Source organism: Antechinus flavipes, chromosome 3 (assembly GCF_016432865.1).
Source record: "Antechinus flavipes isolate AdamAnt ecotype Samford, QLD, Australia chromosome 3, AdamAnt_v2, whole genome shotgun sequence".
NCBI classification, from domain to species: Eukaryota; Metazoa; Chordata; class Mammalia; order Dasyuromorphia; family Dasyuridae; genus Antechinus; species Antechinus flavipes.
Window position 1 is genome coordinate 168990245 of NC_067400.1, and position 20218 is coordinate 169010462.

The window sequence follows — 20218 nt, forward strand, 5'->3', positions numbered from 1 at the left end:
TTATTGAAGAAGAATCTTAAGGAATCATCTTAATGTTTCTGGCCAGAAGTGGGCCCCACTCCTCTTCCAGAAGAAGGAGCACTGAATACAGAAGTGGAGGAACCTTTATACTTGCTCGTGTGACACAGCCCCTCCCTTCAGAAAATGGATTATTCTTTTATCTGGGTTACAACCTTTCTGAAACGCTGACTATATATTTCCTCTTAATATGTATAAAATATGCCCCCCTCCCATATGATACATCCTATGTTAAAAAATGGCAGAAAACTCCTCCTCTGGGGTGTATTGTTTAATTTTCAATTAGCCTATTAAGCAGGCCCAGTGATGTGGTCATCAGGTCACTGACCCCAACTAGTTTGGGCTGGATCTGGCTATTAAGTTTGTGGTTCTCTCAAAACCACAAGACTCTTTCTGATTGGCTGAATCCACCTGTGCTTTCCTAGCTCCCCAATTCCTTGTTTTCTCAAGACTTCTGTTGATCACTTAATTGTTCTGTGAATCCTAACCTTCCTTCACCTCTCACTTTATGAAAACCTCTTGGTCAGTGGTACCCACAATCCCACCCTACCTCAAAGCTTGCAACACTGGAAACCCAACTTTTCAACATTTCTCACAGCCTGGCTTGCTCTTTCTTTAAAGAAATATTTTTTCCAATTAAAGACAATTTTCAACACTCACTTTTTTTTTTCCTGAGGCAGTAGGGTCACACAGCTAGGAAGTGTTAAGTGTCTGCTGGCCAAATTTGAACTCAGGTTCTCATGACTTCAGGGTGCTCTATCCACCACACCAACTAGCTGATCCCACAACACCACTTTTATGTTTTTGAGTTCAAAATTTTCTCTCTTCTTCCTTTCCCTCCAAGAGGACAAACAATCTGACAAGTTTGTGTGTACAATCATATTAAGCGTATTTCCCCATTAGTCATGTTATGAAAGAAGAATCAGACAAAAGGGAAAAAACAACAAAAAAGTAGAAATATCATGATTTGAAATGCATTCAGATGCCATAGTTCTTTCTCTGAATAAGGATAGCATTTTCCATTATGAGTCTTTTGGAATTGTCTTTTAATTTTGAATTGTTGAAGAGAGCTAAGTCTATCAACATTGATCATTGCACAATGTAACCTGGCTTACTTAATGCAGAATGTTGTTCTTTATTCCTTTCTTTATTTTTCTCTCTCCAGAGAAAAAGAATTAATACTATATAAGTGGCTGCCAATTCTGCATGTTTGTGACTTGGCCGAGGTATCAAAATAATCTGCTATTTCAGTGTTGGTGACCATTTCCAAGATGACCATCCCTCTGATTTTAAGATGACTGACCTCTTGCTTTTTTCTTTTTATCACCTTCTTCCCTATTATCACTCATTTTCACACAATCTTCTCCCACTTAGCATTATATTTCTTTTTTTTTTAATTTAAATTTTATTTTATTTAATAATAACTTTGTATTGACAGAATCCATGCCAGGATAATTTTTTTACAACATTATCTCTTGCACTCGCTTATGTTTCGTTTTTTCCCCTCCCTCCCTCCACCCCCCCCCCAAGATGGCAAGCAGTCCTATATATGTTAAATATGTTGCAGTATATCCTAGATACAATACATATTTGCAGAACCGAACAGTTCTCCCGCTGCACAGGGAGTATTGGATTCAGAAGGTAAAAATAACTCGGGAAGAAAATCAAAAATGCAAATAGTTCACATTCATTTCCCAGTGTTCCTTCTTTGGGTGTAGCTGTTTCTGTCCATCATTTATCCATTGAAACTCAGTTAAGTCTCTTTGTCGTAGAAATCCACTTCCATCAGAATACATCCTCATACAATATCGTTGTCGAAGTATATAATGATCTCCTGGTTCTGCTCATCTCACTTAGCATCAGTCCATGTAGGTCTCTCCAAGCCTCTCTGTATTCATCCTGCTGGTCATTCCTTACAGAGCAATAATATTCCATAACGTTCATATACTACAATTTACCCAGCCATTCTCCAATTGATGGGCATCCATTCATTTTCCAGTTTCTAGCCACTACAAACAGGGCTGCTACAAACATTTTGGCACATACAGGTCCCTTTCCCTTTTTTAGTATCTCTTTGGGGTATAAGCCCAATAGAAACACTGCTGGATCAAAGGGTATGCACAGTTTGATAACTTTTTGGACATAATTCCAGATTGCTCTCCAGAATGGCTGGATTCGTTCACAACTCCACCATCAATGCATCAGTATCCCTGTTTTCCCGCATCCCCTCCATCATTCATCTTTATTTTTTCCCTGTCATCTTAGCCAATCTGACAGGTATATAGTGATATCTCAGAGTTGTCTTAATTTGCATTTCTCTGATCAATAGTGATTTGGAACACTCTTTCATGTGAGTGGTAATAGTTTCAATTTCTTCATCTGACAATTGTCTGTTCATATCCTTTGACCATTTATCAATTGGAGAATGGCTTGATTTTTTATAAATTTGAGTCAGTTCTCTATATATTTTGGAAATGAGGCCTTTATCAGAACCTTTAATTGTAAAGATGTTTTCCCAGTTTGTTGCTTCCCTACTAATCTTGTTTGCATTCATTCTGTTTGTACAAAGGCTTTTTAATTTGATATAATCAAAATTTTCTATTTTGTGATCGGTAATGGTCTCTAGTTCATCTTTGGTCACAAATTTCTTTCTCCTCCACAAGTCTGAGAGATAAACTATTCTATGTTCCTCTAATTTATTTATAATCTCGTTCTTTATCCCTAGGTCATGGACCCATTTTGATCTTATCTTGGTATATGGTGTTAAGTGAGGATCCTTGCCTAATTTCTGCCATACTAATTTCCAGTTATCCCAGCAGTTTTTAATCAAATAATGAAATCTTATCCCAAAATTTAGAATCTTTGGGTTTGTCAAACACTAGATTGCTATAGTTGACTATTCTGTCTTGTGAACCTTTTCCACTGATCAACTAATCTATTTCTTAGCCAATACCAAATGGTTTTGGTGATTGCTGCTTTATAATATAATTTTAGATCAGGTACAGCTAGACCACCTTCATTTGATTTTTTTTCATTAATTCCCTTGAGATTCTCGACTTTTTATTGTTCCATATGAATTTTGTTGTTATTTTTTCTAATCATTAAAATATTTTCTTGGAAGTCTGATTGGTATAGCACTAAATAAATAGATTAGTTTAGAGAGTATTGTCATCTTTATTATATTCACTCGGCCTATCCAAGAGCACTTAATATTTTTCCAATTATTTAAGTCTGACTTTATTTGTATGAAAACTTTTTTGTAATTTTGCTCAAATAATTCCTGACTTTCCTTTGGTAGGTAGATTCCCAAATATTTTATGCTATCAACAGTTATTTTGAATGGAATTTCTCTTTGTATCTCTTGCTCTTGGATTTTGTTGGTGGTGTATAAGAATGCTGAGGATTTATGGGGATTTATTTTGTATCCTGCTACTTTGCTAAAATTATGAATTATTTCTAATAGCTTTTTAGTAGAATCTCTGGGGTTTTCTAGGTATACCATCATATCATCTGCAAAGAGTGATAGTTTGGTTTCCTCATTGCCTACTCTAATTCCTTTAATCTCTTTCTCGACTCTTATTGCAGAGGCTAGTGTTTCTAATACAATATTGAATAATAATGGTGATAGTGGGCAACCTTGCTTCACTCCAGATCTTACTGGGAAAGGTTCCAGTTTTTCCCCATTGCATATGATGCTTACTGAAGGTTTTAAATATATGCTCCTAACTATTTTAAGGAAAAGTCCTTTTATTCCTATGCTCTCAAGTGTTTTTATTAGGAATGGCTGTTGGATTTTATCAAATTTAGCATTATATTTCTAAAGTATAAAGTACAAATTCTGTTTTGGCCAGAAACTCTGAGGATCTTCCTGATCCCAGATGACTGAAAACCCCACCAGGTAGAATAGGCCATGTTTTGCCTCATTTCTTACTTAGCCTTAAACACTGAATGAGCAATTGCTTCAGTCAAACTGAGACTTGTTAAAGACTTTAGCTTAAAAAGGCCTAGATCTGCCACTTCAGCCAGGGCCCCAGCTGTCTTGATCTATTATCTTGTCACTAGACCCAGATGGTCTGGAGGGGAAAGTGAGACAAGTGATCTTGCACTTTCACTTACATCCTCTTTCACTTTCATGTAATGGCATCACCTCCCTGATATGGTCCTCTTGAGAAAGAAGAATGAACAAACAATACATCTAAAAGGATTGCTTTTTAATTTTAATCTTGTTTTGATTGAGGCTGGACAGATGAAATAAAAAAAACTGATAAGCAGAGCTATTATTATTATCTTATAATGCAACTTCACCAAATCAGTAAATGAAGAGAGAAAAGAATAAGGAAGGAAAGAAAAGATGAAGAAGAAAATTTTAAGAAGAAGGAAATATAAGGAGCCAAAGTAAAAGGGGGAAAAGAAAAATATATTAACTAAAGATCTTAATATTTTAAGATCTTTGATGGTAGAAGTTGTTTCATATATGTCTTTGTATTAGCAGCAGGAGCCGGTTTTCATTGTTCAGTCATTTCAGTCATTTCAGTCATCAGATGATTTGTACTGCCATTTGGGATTTTCTTGGCAAAGATACTCGTTTGCTATTTCCTTCTCTGGCTCATTTTCAAATAGGGAAAGAGAAGCAAACAGGAGGTGGGGGGTAAGGTTCGGGGGGTGGGGTGGGGTGGGGTTAAGTGACTTGCCCAGGGTCACATAACTAGTAAGCAGCTTTTGCCTTAAGTGACTTACTCAGGGTCACACAGCTATTAAGCATCTGAGGTCAGATAAATTTTCCTGACTCTGGCCCAGGATTCTATCTACTGCTTTCCTCATTTGCCCTACCTGGCATATAATAGGTATTAATAAGGGTTTATAGATTGACTGCATTTTCTGGGATCAGAAAGGTGGAGAAAAATTCTCACACAGGAGGAGGAAATGAGGCTTGGTTTTTTAAAAAAGGGAGGTAGCCCGAATACTTTATTTAGGTATTAAATACAAATTCACATCTGAGAATCTTTTATTCTTTTTTTTTTTTATTGTAGATGAACATGGCAATTGGAGGGTTTTTTTTATTAGGTTTTATTACTGTGAAAAAAAATGAAAAAATATCCAATGATCCATTTGTCTGAGGGTATTGGCTGAAATTCAATATCAATCATCATCTACAATTAACATTTAGATATATTTACTTTGGGGTAGCAAGGTGTGCCTGCCATGGAGTCAGGAAACTTGAGTTTCAAATCCAGTCTTAGATACTTAATAGGTAAGTAACCTGGGTATATCACTGACTCCCCTTTTCCTCGGTTTCCTCATTTGTAAAATGAGCTGAAGAAGGAAGTGCAAACTACTGCAGTATCTTTAAAAAAAAAAAAAAACCCAGGGACAAGTAAGTGGCACAGTGGATAGAGCACCAGCCCTGAAGTCAGGAGGATCTGAGTTCAAATCTGACCTTAGACATTAACACTTCCTAACTGTGACCCTGGGTAAGTCACTTAACCCCCAATTACATCAACAAAAAAACAAAAACAAAAAATCCAAATGGGATCATGAACAATTTGCAATAACAAAAAAATTGGCTTTATGAATAAAGCAACTAATGGTGAATTTCTCTAGTGGAAGTATAGTAAGGAAGGAGGTTGGAATTCTATTGCCTGCTCCTAGGATTCCTTTCAGATGCTGGGTGTGGATTTATAACTGAAAAGGAGCTAGGACAATTGATCCTACACTATAGGGTTGTATGGTGGTCCCTCCATACAACATAGTCCATGGTATACTGGGAGAAGAGATGATGTGGCAAAACATCAAAAACACTAAGTTGGGGTTGTCATGTGAAGAATTCATAATGGCCAAAGATAGATTTATTTAGGGGAATGAGTTACAGACAAAATGAAGGGATATAATAGAGGAATGGTAAATAGGAAACAGAGCCTGGAGAGCATAGATGGGATTTCAATAATTAATGACGGGAAAGGGCAAGTTCCCTAATGGAACTTTCCATTCACCAGGAGAAAGGAGCCACTTCATGAGGTTGGGACATAACCTAGCTGGCAGGCTAACTCCTGAAAGGGACTTAGCACCCCAAAAAAGTTAGTTTGCCATAAAGAAGAGAAATGGGGTTAGGAGAGAGACCACGTGGATTGGGAGGAGTAAGCAGAGGGGATATGTGGTGGTGGACTGGCCCAAAGGAGAGCAGTCAGTATGGCATGGCCATGAGAAGATTTTTGGAGAGAAAGTTTAACCTCAGGAGCATGACTGGGATTTCTGACAGGACATGGCAAGGCGAGGCTGTCCAAGACTCCTACAGAGGGTGGGCCTTGGGGGCTTGACATGACATGGATTTCTGACTGGATGACCTCTCCATCTAGTGGGATCATGAGCTAAACTGTCTCTACCCGTACCTTCTTCCTGTCAGCCCTAGAGATCAATTCATTTTTTCTCTGCCCAATATACCCACCCTTCATCAGAGGGGTGAAATTATCTGAGGGAAATGGAGTCAGCATTCTTTTAGTTAGGAGAAGACTGACTAAAGGAGTGTAAAATAGAAATTCTTCAGGGTCAAAGCAAAAATTCTGGGATGATGATGGGGGTAGAACTACGGGAGGTTGGAAGCTTGCTTTCTCCTTTTTCTGCAAGCCTATGGTGCAGAGAAGTCAACATTGCCAGATGTGTTTTGGCCCAGACCTGCCAGACTGATACAAGTGATGCTTTATTCTGAACCAAATTAATATGGATTTTGTTCTGTGAGAAAGATGTTTATAGAAGTTTCCTGCAGTGCCTTCTATTTGCTCTTCTTGGACCTGGTACTGATTCCTTTCTTTCCCTGAGAGTCCATTTCAGTTGCCTCACTTAGGGCTTCTTTCATTTGGGACTTCTTATTAATTGAGCAAATCACTTTTCCCACTCCCAAATACTTCTGGATAAAAATGTTTCTCTTGTTGTAATATGTTGAAAATGGTCATTTGCCAAGAAGTGTCTCTGTTCATTTTTCTTCCTTTAATTCATCTTCTCCTACAGTGCTTTGCACATTCATTATCTTTCTTCCTTCTTGTCAAAATGGGAATAAAACTTGCTGTCCTTCTGACACGGCCTAAAAATCCTGCAATAATCCACAGCCCATGTTGATAATTTTAACTTACTGTATGCTTAAATGTTGAATTAATTATACATTACAACTTGAACTTCCCAATCTAATTGTATTAGATCTTTGTTTTCTACTTTGCTTTGTGGAGTACTATGCTTGGCACACTCTTTAACTGAAATATATTATCTTCTTAATCATTAGAGGACTGTGTATTATTCTGTATAATTAACTTGACATTATTTTCTTCAGAAATTTAATTCATTCCAGATCTTGGTTTCAAAGTGAGATTTGTATGATGCATAATTAACACAACAAAAAAATCCCCCAGAAACCCAAGAGCTTCCCAGTAACTGCTTTCTCCAGAATAAAATTCAAAGCTTCTATAGAGTTCAAGGCTTTGTTTTCAGTGATTACAATATGTATTTATATGTTTGTTGCAGTATGTGACATTCCCCTTTTTGACATATGTGACTACAATGTCTCAAGAGACCAGTGCAAGAAACTAGGATGCTGCTTTTTTAAAGAAGTCTGCTATGAAAAAGCTGTTCCAGGTAACTATTTTATTTAGAGGCCTTAAAGTTGGTCAGCTACAATTAGAAAATTAACCATTCAGACCAAATGGGGTTGTTAATTACCCAGGAAATTGTGTTGCAGAAAGTTGAAAGCATTTTAGCATTCCCTGGGGAATCCAGTCTGGTCAGTACATTAAAAGCCTGGCTAATTTTAAAGTTCATATCTAACTTATTTCAACCTCAAATGGTTTACCACAGTGGCCTTTGTGTTTGGCTGAGGGACACAGAAGGTGTGCTTGAAATTTTTTTCCATTCATTCCCTCTAAATTTCCAATTTTGAGTGGGCAGTATCAAAAATAATTTTCCCTTAGGAGAATTCCATTAGTCTGAGTGAGGATAGAACTAGGTAACTCATGAAATAATGGGATAATTAATTTGTGGAAATAGTATTTGAGAAAAACAATTTCTTTGATGACAAGAATTTATCATTCATCCCATATAAATCATCAATTTTGTATGGTTCTACTCTAACTAACTATTCAGTTAGAGGTTATATCAAGAAAACCAAAGAGACAAGTCACTGTCTAAAATGCATGTTCCAAGAAAGGTGTAATTAGTAATTTTAAAAATATATGATATTTATATAGAATTTTAAAATTTACAGAGCACTTTACAATATCTACATTATTTCATTGGATTTTACTTGAACTTAAACAAGGTAGAATCCAATAGGAATAAATATAAAAAGTCTTATAATTGGGTTCAATAAATCAACTTCATGGATGATTACACCGCACATGGTCTGAAAAAAAGCAAGGAATTTTAGTGCAATTCAAGCTCAATATGAGTCAGCAGTGAGATGTGACAAATAATAAAGGTAATGGAGTCTTGCTTCTAGAAACAAGCAGGTGATAGATAATTCCTCTCTACTCAGTTCCAGTCAGGCTTCATCTTCACTTCTTAGTGTCATCATTTGAAGGACATTAATAAATCTGCGTATCATCTAAAGGAAAGAAACAAGCATGGTGAAGGGCCTTGAGTCCATATCATATGAGAATAGGTGGAAGGAGCTGGAGAAGCAGGGAAGTCTCTAAAGTGCTGTCATGAAGAAGAGCATTTCAGGTAGTTTGGTTTGACTCCAGAAGGCATAAACAAGAAAAGAAATAAAGAAGGAAATACACGCACACAATATAATACATGTATATAATATGTAAATTTGATAATGTATACTCATAAACAGATTTACTTGTGTGTGCATACAACATAATAGAAATATGTGTGTTGTATAATATAATGCAGACATATTATATAAATCATTATGTATTTTATGTTACATATTTATGAGTATAAGCACATGTGTATGTACACATACATAATACATGAATACATGCAAAAGAGCTAGAGAAGGAAATGGCAAACCACTTTAGTATCTTTGCCAGGAAAACCCAAATGGTGTCATGAAGAATCAGACATAACTGAAATAATTGAACAACAACATATACGTGATATATACATACACATACATATCTATACATACAGATATGTATGTATACCTATACACACATTGATAAAAGTTATATATATTTTCAATATATATATAAATATAAGAATTATATATGGGAAATATTCCTTTCTCAATAATCAGAGCTGTCCAAATATGGAATGAACCTCTATGGGTGGCAGTGGCCTTCTCCTGCTTGAGATCTTCATGCAGGTACCTCTTTGGCAGGTAGACTGTAGTGGGATTTTATTTCAGAAAAGGGTTATATCATATAGTAAATGGCCACTAAAGTTCCTTCTAACACTAAAATCTTGTGATTCTCCCTACAATTTCATGAGACAGTAGCTACTTTGGATGTATGGCATGAAGGTAGCAAACATGAAAACAATAACAATATACTAATTAATTCAGTTCAATAAACATTTATTAAGCTCCTATTTCCTATATCACACTGAGAAAACTTTTGAAGGAAACGAGAGGCAAAATATTTTTTTCCATCATGGAGGTTATAATAGGATAAAATTTGCACATAAATAACCAATGTAATAATAGATACATAAAAAGCAATAGATTTAGAATTATAGGACTTGCATTAAAACACTAGTTCTACAACTTACTGTGTATTCTTAGCAAGTCACTCTAGCATCTTTTTTGTTTATCTGTAAAATGAAGGGGTTGAATTAGATGACTTTTAAGGTCCCATCTAGCTTAAATCCTATGATTATTTAAAATTCTACATAAATGTGAGTACAAGAGAAATATATGGTTCAAATTGGGAAAGATCCCTTTGAAATTATATGTGTAGAGAAGAATAAAGGGCAATGAAGAAAAATTTAACGGTACAAGTAACCTTTAAAGATTGGGTAGGATTTCTGTGGGTAGGGATGCTCAAGATATAAGGCATAAGAAAGAACATAGAGGTGGTAGAGAGTGTAATGTATACAAATGATGACAAAAAATATAGTAGGCTTTGTTCCTGATCTGTGACAATGGGAATAATGGGAAATGAGCCTGTAAAGGGTAAAATGGTATTACTGTGTATATATATATATATATGTTGTTGTTCAATTATTTCAGTTATGTCTGATTCTTCATGACACCATTTGGGTTTTCCTGGCAAAGCTACTAAAGTGGTTTGTCATTTCCTTCTCTAGCTCTTCTGCATGTATATATGTATTATGTATTTGTACATATATGTGTGCTTACACTCATAAAGGAGTATGGCTTCAATGACAAGCCATGGACTTGGGGGTTTATTTATTTATTTGAATGCTATGAATGGCATTCAAAATAACATTTAAGTATTTGATATTGAGAAGTGAGACAGACCTGTGAATAACCATTAATGTGGAAACAGTGTAATATGGATTGGAAGGAGTAGAATACGAAAGTGAGAAGACTAATTATGAGGCCACTGAAATAATTCAGCTACAATGGATTGTTTAATTGGTTATCTAGTTAAATAGTTGGTTAATTCATTAATGCATGGACAAGCATTTATTAAATGCTTACTTTGTGCCAAAATAATCTTTCTAATGCACAGATAAGGTAGTATAACTCTTCTGCTCAAAAATTTGTTGGTTGTTCCCATTGCCTATGGAATAAATAATACAAATTTCTCAAATTAATGTTTAAAGACCTCCAAAATCTATTAACTTCCCATTCCAGCTTCCCATAATATGATCTATGTTCCTGGAGAGCCATTCTATGAACTTTTCTCCTTCTAACTCAAAGTGTTTTTCTTTCTCTTCAAATGATTCTAGAACATCTTGTCTTGGTCTATCCTTGGCCCCAGTCATATTCTGCCTTATCTCATTTTTAGGGAGACAGTAATATTTTTCACTGGCCAAAGTACAACACCTAAACAAGGTGATTTAGCTGCATGATAGTTAGGAATGCAGATTGGAGTTGGTGGAGGACTAGGGAACTGGAGGAAAACAGTGACTTTGATTCCTTAGATTATTTGTTATCCTGATTAAATTATCTGAAAGAATACTTTTATCATCTTGTAGATAGTGGAGTGAAAAAGATTGAGTCTTAGCTTAGGGGCACTTTATCTTCCCTGCTTCCCCAGCGATGGAAATCATGGCCAGAGAGATCTCAGGAGTGCATATTAGAGATAGGTCTAGCCAGAATCCTTAGCAGATTGGAACAGAGATAGCTGTTGTATGACCCTGAAGAGAGGATCCCAGAAGCTTCTATTGTTCAGTCATTTCAGTCTTGTCCAACTCTTTGTCACTCCAACTGAAATTTTCTTGGCAAAGATACTGAAATGAATTGCCATTTACTTCTCTGGCTCATTTTGCAGATGAGGAAACTAAGGCAAATGGCGTTAAGGTACTTGCTTAGGATCACATAGCTAATAAGTGTCTGAAGTTGGATTTGAACTTGAGAAAATGAGTCTTCCTCATTCCAGGGGCTGCACTCTATCCACTGTAGCCATCCAGGGCTCTTCTAACTAGAAATATTAGCTAATATTAAGAAAAGCACACCAACTGGAGCTTGTGCCAGAAGCTGGTAGCAGGGGAGCAAAGCCTAGCATACCATGAAACCATCATTACATGAGAGCAATGCTGTATTCCTAACAGTCATGAAATTTACTTGGCTGAGATTCCTCCCCCAGCAAGGACCAGGTCCAGAAAGAGTAGTCCAATGGTAATAATATCTAAACACAGAGAAACTTCTTGTACGTCCAGGTGTGAGCTGCCCCATCCCATTTGATCTGTCTACATGTGTTACCTATGTATTCATCCCTCATCTTTAATATGTGCTGTCTCTCTCTGCACTGATTGAATTTGCTTTTGTCAGAGAATGTGCCCTAAGTTTATGAAAAGAATATTTTGTTGTGGCTTTTTTCCTAAGCTATATTATTAAATTCCTTTGCTGTAAGCAATTTCTTGGGTTTGACTAAAAAAAAAAGAAACATAGGAAAGGGGGCTTATAAACCTTGATATTATATGTATGTAGACCTCCAGAGTACATTGAAAATGGATTCTGGAGGTCCCTAGTGTGTGTGTGTGTCAGAGAAGTTACTACACTCCTTAGGAGTGACTTACTTTTCATTTTCTATCTTAATGCCTTGAACAGCACTTTTGCATGTGTTTGATATTTATTGAATTAAATGTGAATTTACTAATATTTCTGAAATATATAAGCTTTCTGGAGACAGGAATTATTTTGCTTTTATCTTTCATTCACAACACCTAGCATAGTACCTAGAACATAAACAATGCTAAACAAATATATGCTGAATGTATTTCAACAATGAGGTGATTTAAGACCCTCATGAAGGGTCAATGAATGGGAAAAAGACCCACAGTTTTTGTTGACTTTAAATTTAAGATGATGCATTTGTGTGGTAGCCCAAGGTAGTATCAGATTTGGGGGCAGTCCTTTCATATAGCCCAAGGTAATATCAGATTTGGGGGCAGTCCTTTCACACAAATGCATCACCTTGAGTTTAAAGTCAACAAAAACTGGGGTCTTATTGTATTCAAGTCTTAGAAATACATTTTAGGAAGAATGCTAAAGATTTCATTAAATTCAGCATGTATTTGTTTAACATTATTTATGTTCTAGGTACTATGCTAGGTGTTGTGAATGAAAGATAAAAGCAAAATAATTCCTGTACCCAGAAAGGTTATACTCTACAAAGTAAAGTAGAGCATACCTAGAGCTAGGCTGACAGGATTTGGGAGCCAGAGAGTGTGTCATAGAAGGAATAATTAAAGAGATTGAGGATATTTAGTTTTAAGAAGCTCTAGAGGGACAGTAAGTACATGATTACTATTTTCAAATATTTGAAGGCTCTATAGGATAGGACATTGGAAGACTCCTCTTATGAGTTCAAATCCAGCCTCAGACAATGATTAGCTATGGACCCCTGGGCATGTCATTTAACCCTGTTTTCCTTAGTTTCCTCATCCGAAAAATTAGTAGGAGTAGGAAATAGTATAAATAAATAAATAAATGACAATGAAAACCCCAAAAAGGGTCACAAAGAGTCAGTCATAACTAAAATGACCCAATTATAATTTAGAAAAGAGATCAAAGTTATTCTGTTTAGAAAACTGGGGCAAAATTTTTACAACCAGTGTTTCTGATGAAAGTCTCATTTCTAAAATATATAGAGAATTGACTCAAATTTAATACAATGCATTATATTGTACAAAATGCAATTCCCCAGTTGATAAGTGCTCAAAGGATATGAACAGACTATTTTCAGATGATGAAATTTCCAGTCACAGGAAAAAATGCTTTAAATCACTGTTGATTAGAGAAATGCAAATTAAGACAACTCTGAGGTATCACTACATACCTCTCAGATTGGCTAAGATGACAGGAAAAGATAATGATAAATGTTGGAGAGAATGTAGGAAAACTGGGACACTAATGCATTGTTGGTGGAGTTGTGAACTGATCTAACCATTCTGGAGAACAATTTGGAACTATGCCCAAAGTGTTATCAAACTGTGCATACTCTTTGATCCAGCAGTGTTTCTACTGGATTTGTATCCCAAAGAGATCTTAAAGGAGGGAAAAGGACCTGTATGTGCCAAAATGTTTGTGGTAGCCCTTTTGGCAGTGGCAAGAAACTGGAAACTGAGTGGACACCCATCAATTGGAGAATGGCTGAATAAATTACAGTATGTAAATGTTATGGAATACTATTGTTCTATTAAAAATTTAAAAAAATCAGCAAGATGATTTCAGAGACTTGGAATCCTGGAGAGACTTACATAAACTGATGCTAAGTGAAATGAGTAGAACCAAGAGAATATTGTACACAGCAATAAGACTATTTGATGCCAACTGTGCTGGACTTGGCTCTTTTCAACAATGAGGTGATTCAAGACAATTCCAATAGACTTATGATTAGAAAGAGCATCCACATCTAGAAAGAACTATGGAGACTGAATATAACCTAGTATTTTAAACTTTTTTTGTTATTTGTTTGCTTTTTTCTCATGTGTTTTTCTTTCACCTTTTAATCTGATTTTTCTTGTGCAGTGTGATGAATATGGAAATATATTTAGAAGAAATACACATGTTTAATCTATATTGGTTTGCTTGTTATCTGTGGGAAGGGGTGGGAGAGAGAGAAGGAAAAAAAGTTGGAGCACAAAGTTTTGCAAAGGTGAATATTCAAAACTATCTTTGTGTGTATTTGGTAAAATAAAAAAACTATTAAAAATCAAAAAAATTAAATTAATATTTTAAAAAGTTATTCTTTTTAGTTTCAGAGTTGGCTGTCAGTTGCACAAGATTCAGTAAGTGTAACATGGTTGACAAAAATGTTCGTGTGACCTAGATATATATTATCTAGAATATTCAACAATATCTCCTGTATTCTTTACTAGTCACCAAATTTTAAGAGGGACTTTAATAAACTGGAGCAAGATGAAAATTCTAGGACCAATGGGTAGAAATGAAATGGAGGCAGATTTTGGTTCAAAGAATTAGAGCTTTCCAGAAATAAAACGAGCCAGACTAGCTCACTAAGTTCCCTGTCACTGGAAGTATTCCTGCCAGGGTGAAGTGATAATAAGTTGCAAAGAGATTGTAGTGAAGATTCATCTCTTAGGCAGAGGATTGGACTAGATGGCTTATATGTATCCTTCCAGCTCAGGGGCAGGGCTCCATGATTTTATGATTTCCTCCAAGCTTAGACTGGTCTACAATGTCATTAATATTGGTATTTCCTCCAATGATACAAATGAATAATCCAGTTATTAGTCATTTGCCCCATTGGCTCTACTTACTACCCTTATAAATTCCTCATCCAAAATGCCCCTTGCAGGCCAACATTTCTTTACATCATGGAGCCAGTAAACTTTAGCTCCTGAGAATGGAAATCAGTAAATGCAAAAATTAGAGCTTGAAATTACTGTTTTGTTTATTGTCTAGACAAAAGTGATCAAGAAACTGTTAATAATAGAGATTAAATTTAAAAATGTGTCACACATTTTCAGAGTTGGTTGTTAAATATTTTCTGGCACAGTGACTAGAATAATAGGCTTGAACTTAGAAAGAGTTGTGTTCAAGTTTGACTTGTGTTCAAAATTGAAATAGACACTTACTAGCTTTATAACCTGTTTGTCTCTCATCTCTAAAATGGGGATAATAATAGCACCTATCTTTTCAGGTTTGTTGTAAGGATCAAATTAAATAATAATTGTAAATAACACTAAAAATTAATTAAAATTTATAAAAATGAGGACAATTTCTGGTAGATTATAAGCTCTATATAAATATTAACTGTCATTATCCTCTTCCTCTTCTTCCTCATCCTTTTTATATGTGTTATCTTTACTTATTAGAATGTAAGCTGTTAGAAGGCAGAGACTATATTCCTTTTTATATTCATATCCTTAGCACTTCCACACAGTGGCTTGGAATATATAATATGCACTTAATAATAAATGCATTAAAATGATTGTTGTCTGATATTGTATGAGGACATATTTTGATGGAAGTGGATTTCTTTGACAAAGAGACCTGAGTTTCAATTGATAAATGACGGACAGAAGCAGCTATACCCAAAGAAAGAACACTGGGAAACGAATGTGAACTATCTGAATTTTTGTTTTTCTTCCCGGGTTATTTATACCTTCTGAATCCAATTCTCCCTATGCAACAAGAGAACTGTTCGGTTCTGCAAACATATATTGTATCTAGGATATACTGCAACATATCCAACATATAAAGGACTGCTTGCCATCTAGGGGAGGGGGTGGAGGGAGGGAGGGAAAAAAAATCGGAACAGAAACGAGTGTCAATATAAAGTAATTATTAAATAAAAATTAAAAAAAAATAAAAAAATAAAATGATTGTTGTCATTTTTCCAAAGGCAATCCAGTCATTACTACTCTTCCTGTTCAGTTGTAGCCCCAATTTAGTGTTTCTTTTCAGTGTCTTAAATTCTAGAGAATGGCAGCTAGGTGATACAGTAGATAAAGTGCAAGGCCTGGAGTCAAAAAGACTCATCTTCCTGAGTTCAAAACTGGCCTCAGACACTCACTAGCTTATGTGACCCTGGGCATTTGTAAAATGAACTGGAGAAGGAAATGGCAAACCACTCCAGTATCTTTGCCAAGAAAATACCAAAGGGCATTACAAAGATTTAGACATAACTGAAAAATGACTGAAAAGCACAGCAATAAATTCTGTAGTTTGCTCATCTAAACATAAATTGAAGTCTGGAGAAGGCTACAGGCATTTTCATCCACTTATTTTGTTAGCTTGAACATTTTTGAGTAATTATAGTTTTGACCCTGCAAGCTCTTTAGCAATTTGGGACCTGAAATATATTATTGTGGAAAGGAAAAATTCTTCATTTGGTTTTTGATTAAAGAAGCAAAACTCAGAACAAAAAGAAAAGATTTTTATCATGAGAATATTAAGCTAGCAACACATTGATGGACTAATCATTGAAGATCCACAATAGTTTCAAGGCGCAGAGCTTTATAGGTAATGAGGTAACTTGTAAGACAATTCAGATAGATTCACATCAGCCAAAAAGGTTGGGCCCTTGCATTTCAGTTCTTCCCAAAGTAGCAAGGACGGGTCCATTTACAAGTAGGAAGATGACAAAAAGCAGGTAATACAAAAAGCTGCAGACTTGGTGTCTCCTTTACCACTGCATCCTACTCCATGAGTTTGATAAATAGGGTTGAGAACAATAGGATGTTGGATCAATATAACTTTCAACCTTATTATCATAATGTCAGATCATTTAGAGGGCTTTACCAACAATATAATCCATCTTCAACTTGAACTATGGGTTGGATGTATTTTTATAACAGGCAAACTCCTTTGCCCAGTATATGTCTCTGAATTATAGCTCAAGTGATAATGATAATGATTAGATCAATGAACATCTCTGTAGCTTTCATAGGACTTTATGTAATTCTTACATACATTGAGAAATACCTCATTGGAGGAGAGCCTTTAAGCAGGCATTTTTTTTTTCTTCAAGTCGCTAGGTTGTGTGGTGTATAGAGTATTGATCTGGAATCAGGAAAATGTGAGTTCAAATTCTACTTTGGATATTTAATTACTTTGTGAACTTGGGCAAGTCAACTAGCCTCATTCTGCCTCAGTTTCTTGAGCTATAGAATGGATATAATAATAAAACCCTCCTCCCAGGGTTGTTGTGAGGATAAAATGGTATATTCCTAAATTATTTTGTAAATGTTAAGGCACTATTTAAATGTTAGTTATTATTACTATTGAATCAACTGCTTTTTAAAAAATAAACATAATAGGAACTTATATTCTCTACTTTTCAATCATTGTGTAATGGTAAATATATGACCATCTGTGCATATCACTTGCAAAAGGACCTTTTTTTCCTACTATCCTAATAAAATATGTCCTTGAAATGTGTGTACTATTTTTATAAGATTCTTATGTGGATGGGAAAGTAGTTATATAGGTTGGTACTTATTGAGGATTTTCTTGGCTGCCTTTTTGTGGTATTAAAATCCTGAGTTTTTTCCCCCTAAGATTTTGAGTTTCTTTTTCTCCTTTGTATACCCTAATAATTAGTCTCTAAAGACCTTCAAAACCTTCTTAGAAATTAAAGTATATGGGATGTTAGAAACTTAAGAGAAGTTATAACAAGTCAAAGAAATATGAGTGATTTCTGTGGAATAGGAAAGGAAGGAAACGAGTATTTGTTAAGGACCTATTATGTGCTAGGCACTGCGCTAAGTGCTTTAATAATTGTATAGATAAAGAAAAAACTGTCTTCTACAATTAAGAAAAATTGGAATTTTGCAGGTATTATTATATGAGCACTTCTTCCAATTATGGGCTAAAATAGACACTTGGTCTCTGTCTCCCTCAAGTCATAGGTTTACTTTTCAGACACTCATTCTGTATAGCAATAATTTGCCATATATTCACATTTTTTCTCATACTAAAATGAAATCTTGATAATTTTCTTCCTTTTCTCCAATTGTAGTGTAAGATATTCAAGGACAAGTACCTTTTCTCATCTCATTGAAAAGTAGTGTGGTATAACAGAAAGAGATTGGGCTTAAAATAAAGAATACTTGAATTTAAATCACAAAATCTCAATGTTGAAAGGGACCCCAGAGGTCATCTACTACAAACTGTCCCTGAAAAGAAACTCCTTCCACAGATGGTCATCCAGCTTTGGCTGGCAGGCCTCCAGGGAGAGGAAACACAGTCCATTTTTTCAAAAGCTCATATTCTTTTTACCATGAATAAAGATATGGCATGCAAGCCCTGGCAGACATCATGGTATAGTGTGACTGATGTTTAATAGAGCTTCACTAGCCCAATGGTTTTTATTAACCCAGATGTGGCTGCCGGCATGAAACTGTGGAGTTTGTCTTGATTCTACATAAGAAAAGTAGACTGTGCCATTTCCTGTTTAGTTTAACGGTCAGAGGATTAAATGTCTACTCTTTTTAAAAAGGTAGGTCCCTTATGTACCCATAACAGAAAGAAAAAACATACCTGCTTTTGTACTGCATAAAAAAGTCTTTAATCTCAGGTGCCAGGCTCTTTAGAACATAGAAGAGTCAGTCAGCTAAGTAGTTCCTATAATATTGTTTGTTGTTTATGTGTCTGTCTATCTCCCTGTCTGTCTATCCAATCTTTGTTTCCTACTCATTGTTTATATCCCAAGACTTATCTGACTTTGGGTTAGAAAATCCTTATGCTCCTTATTTAATTTTCAGTTGCTAATAATGTCCCCTTACATTCATGACCCAATGAAACTTTAGCAAAAGCTGAAGGTCTGCAAAGGCTAAAATATGAAAATATTGAAAGGTAAAAGGAAAAATCTTGAATTGTAAAATAGATATCTCCTACTTTGGAAAATGTATTGAGGTTATTCAATCATTTTAGTCATGTGTTCATGACTCTATTTGGGGTTTTCTTGGCAAAGATATTGGAATGGTTTGTCATTTCCCTCTCCAGCTCATTTTATAGAAAAGGAAAGCAGGGTAGTGACTTGCCCAGGGTCACATAAGGAGTACATGTCTGAGGCCAGATTTGAACTTGGGAAAATGAGCCTTTCTTACTCCACTGTGCCATCTACCTGCCCCTCTAACTGCGTCTACTAGCTAATTATTAAGAGAAGGATACCAATAGGGGATTTTGAACTAATGGAAGGATAGCCAAATACAGAATTATTAGAATCCTGGGAGGAATAAGAGCTATCCTTGTGAGGAATAGATGTGAATTTCGTGAGTTCTATGGGGGTATTACTATACATCCATATACCATAATTTGTTCAGCTATTCTTCAGTTAATGGGGGGTACTTTGTTTCCAGTTATTGAGTATAACAAGAAAACTGATATAAATATTTTTGTTGATATAGTATTTTTTTCTCTTTTTCTTTTATCTCTCTTAGGAGTATAAGACATTATTAGTGATATCACTGACTAAGCTTAGTGACTTTGGGTTATATATCTAACTTACTTTCTGGAATGGATAGACTAAATAATAGCTTCCCCAAATGTACCAGTGTTTTCTCATAGTCCTTCCAACAACTCATTTTTTTTTTGTCTGATGGGGTTAATGTAGAACCTCAGAATTGTGTTAGTTTGAATTTATGAAGCTTTTTTTCCCACCTGGATTTTATTGCTTGGATTTATTTCTTTAATAAATACTAAGTCATACTTTTACCCTGTATCTATTGGAGAATTATTTGTTATTTTATATTTGTATATGGATGTGAAACATTTATTAAATAAATTTGCTCAGTTAACTGTTTCCCTTCTAATTTCAATCACATTGATTTACTTTGTGCAAAATCTTTTTAATTTTATGTAATAAAAATTGTCTCTATCCCTTGTCTAATCGTGAATTCTTCCCCTAGACATAGATTAAAGAGATATTTTCTTCTTTGCTATTCCAAGTTGTTTATAATGTGATTTTTTTATATCTGTGAAGCCCTCATTTTTACATATGATGAGACTTAAGACTTAAGGAGAGAATATGAGAATATGCTGCAAGTAAGCTGCAAAGCTGAGATTTGAACTGAAGTTCTCTGACTCCAAATTCAGTTGTTTCATCATTGGAATTATACCATACTGCTGTGTGAATGAAAGTATTTAAATAGTGAGGAGTTATATCTG

The 20218-nt window shown here is 35.2% G+C and overlaps 1 protein-coding gene across 2 annotated transcripts in view; it reads left to right on the forward strand.

Annotated features, from left to right (window-relative positions):
- Nucleotides 1–20218, forward strand: part of TEX29 (testis expressed 29) — a 41181-nt gene that overhangs the window by 10685 nt on the left and 10278 nt on the right. For both annotated transcript variants that reach the window (XR_007951747.1, XM_051984214.1), the window contains one exon: nt 7528–7638. Coding sequence is in view for 1 of the 2 variants with exons in the window: in XM_051984214.1 (XP_051840174.1) it covers nt 7528–7638 (111 nt within the window). In the remaining variant the exon portion in view is untranslated. The remainder of the gene's footprint in view (nt 1–7527; nt 7639–20218) is intronic.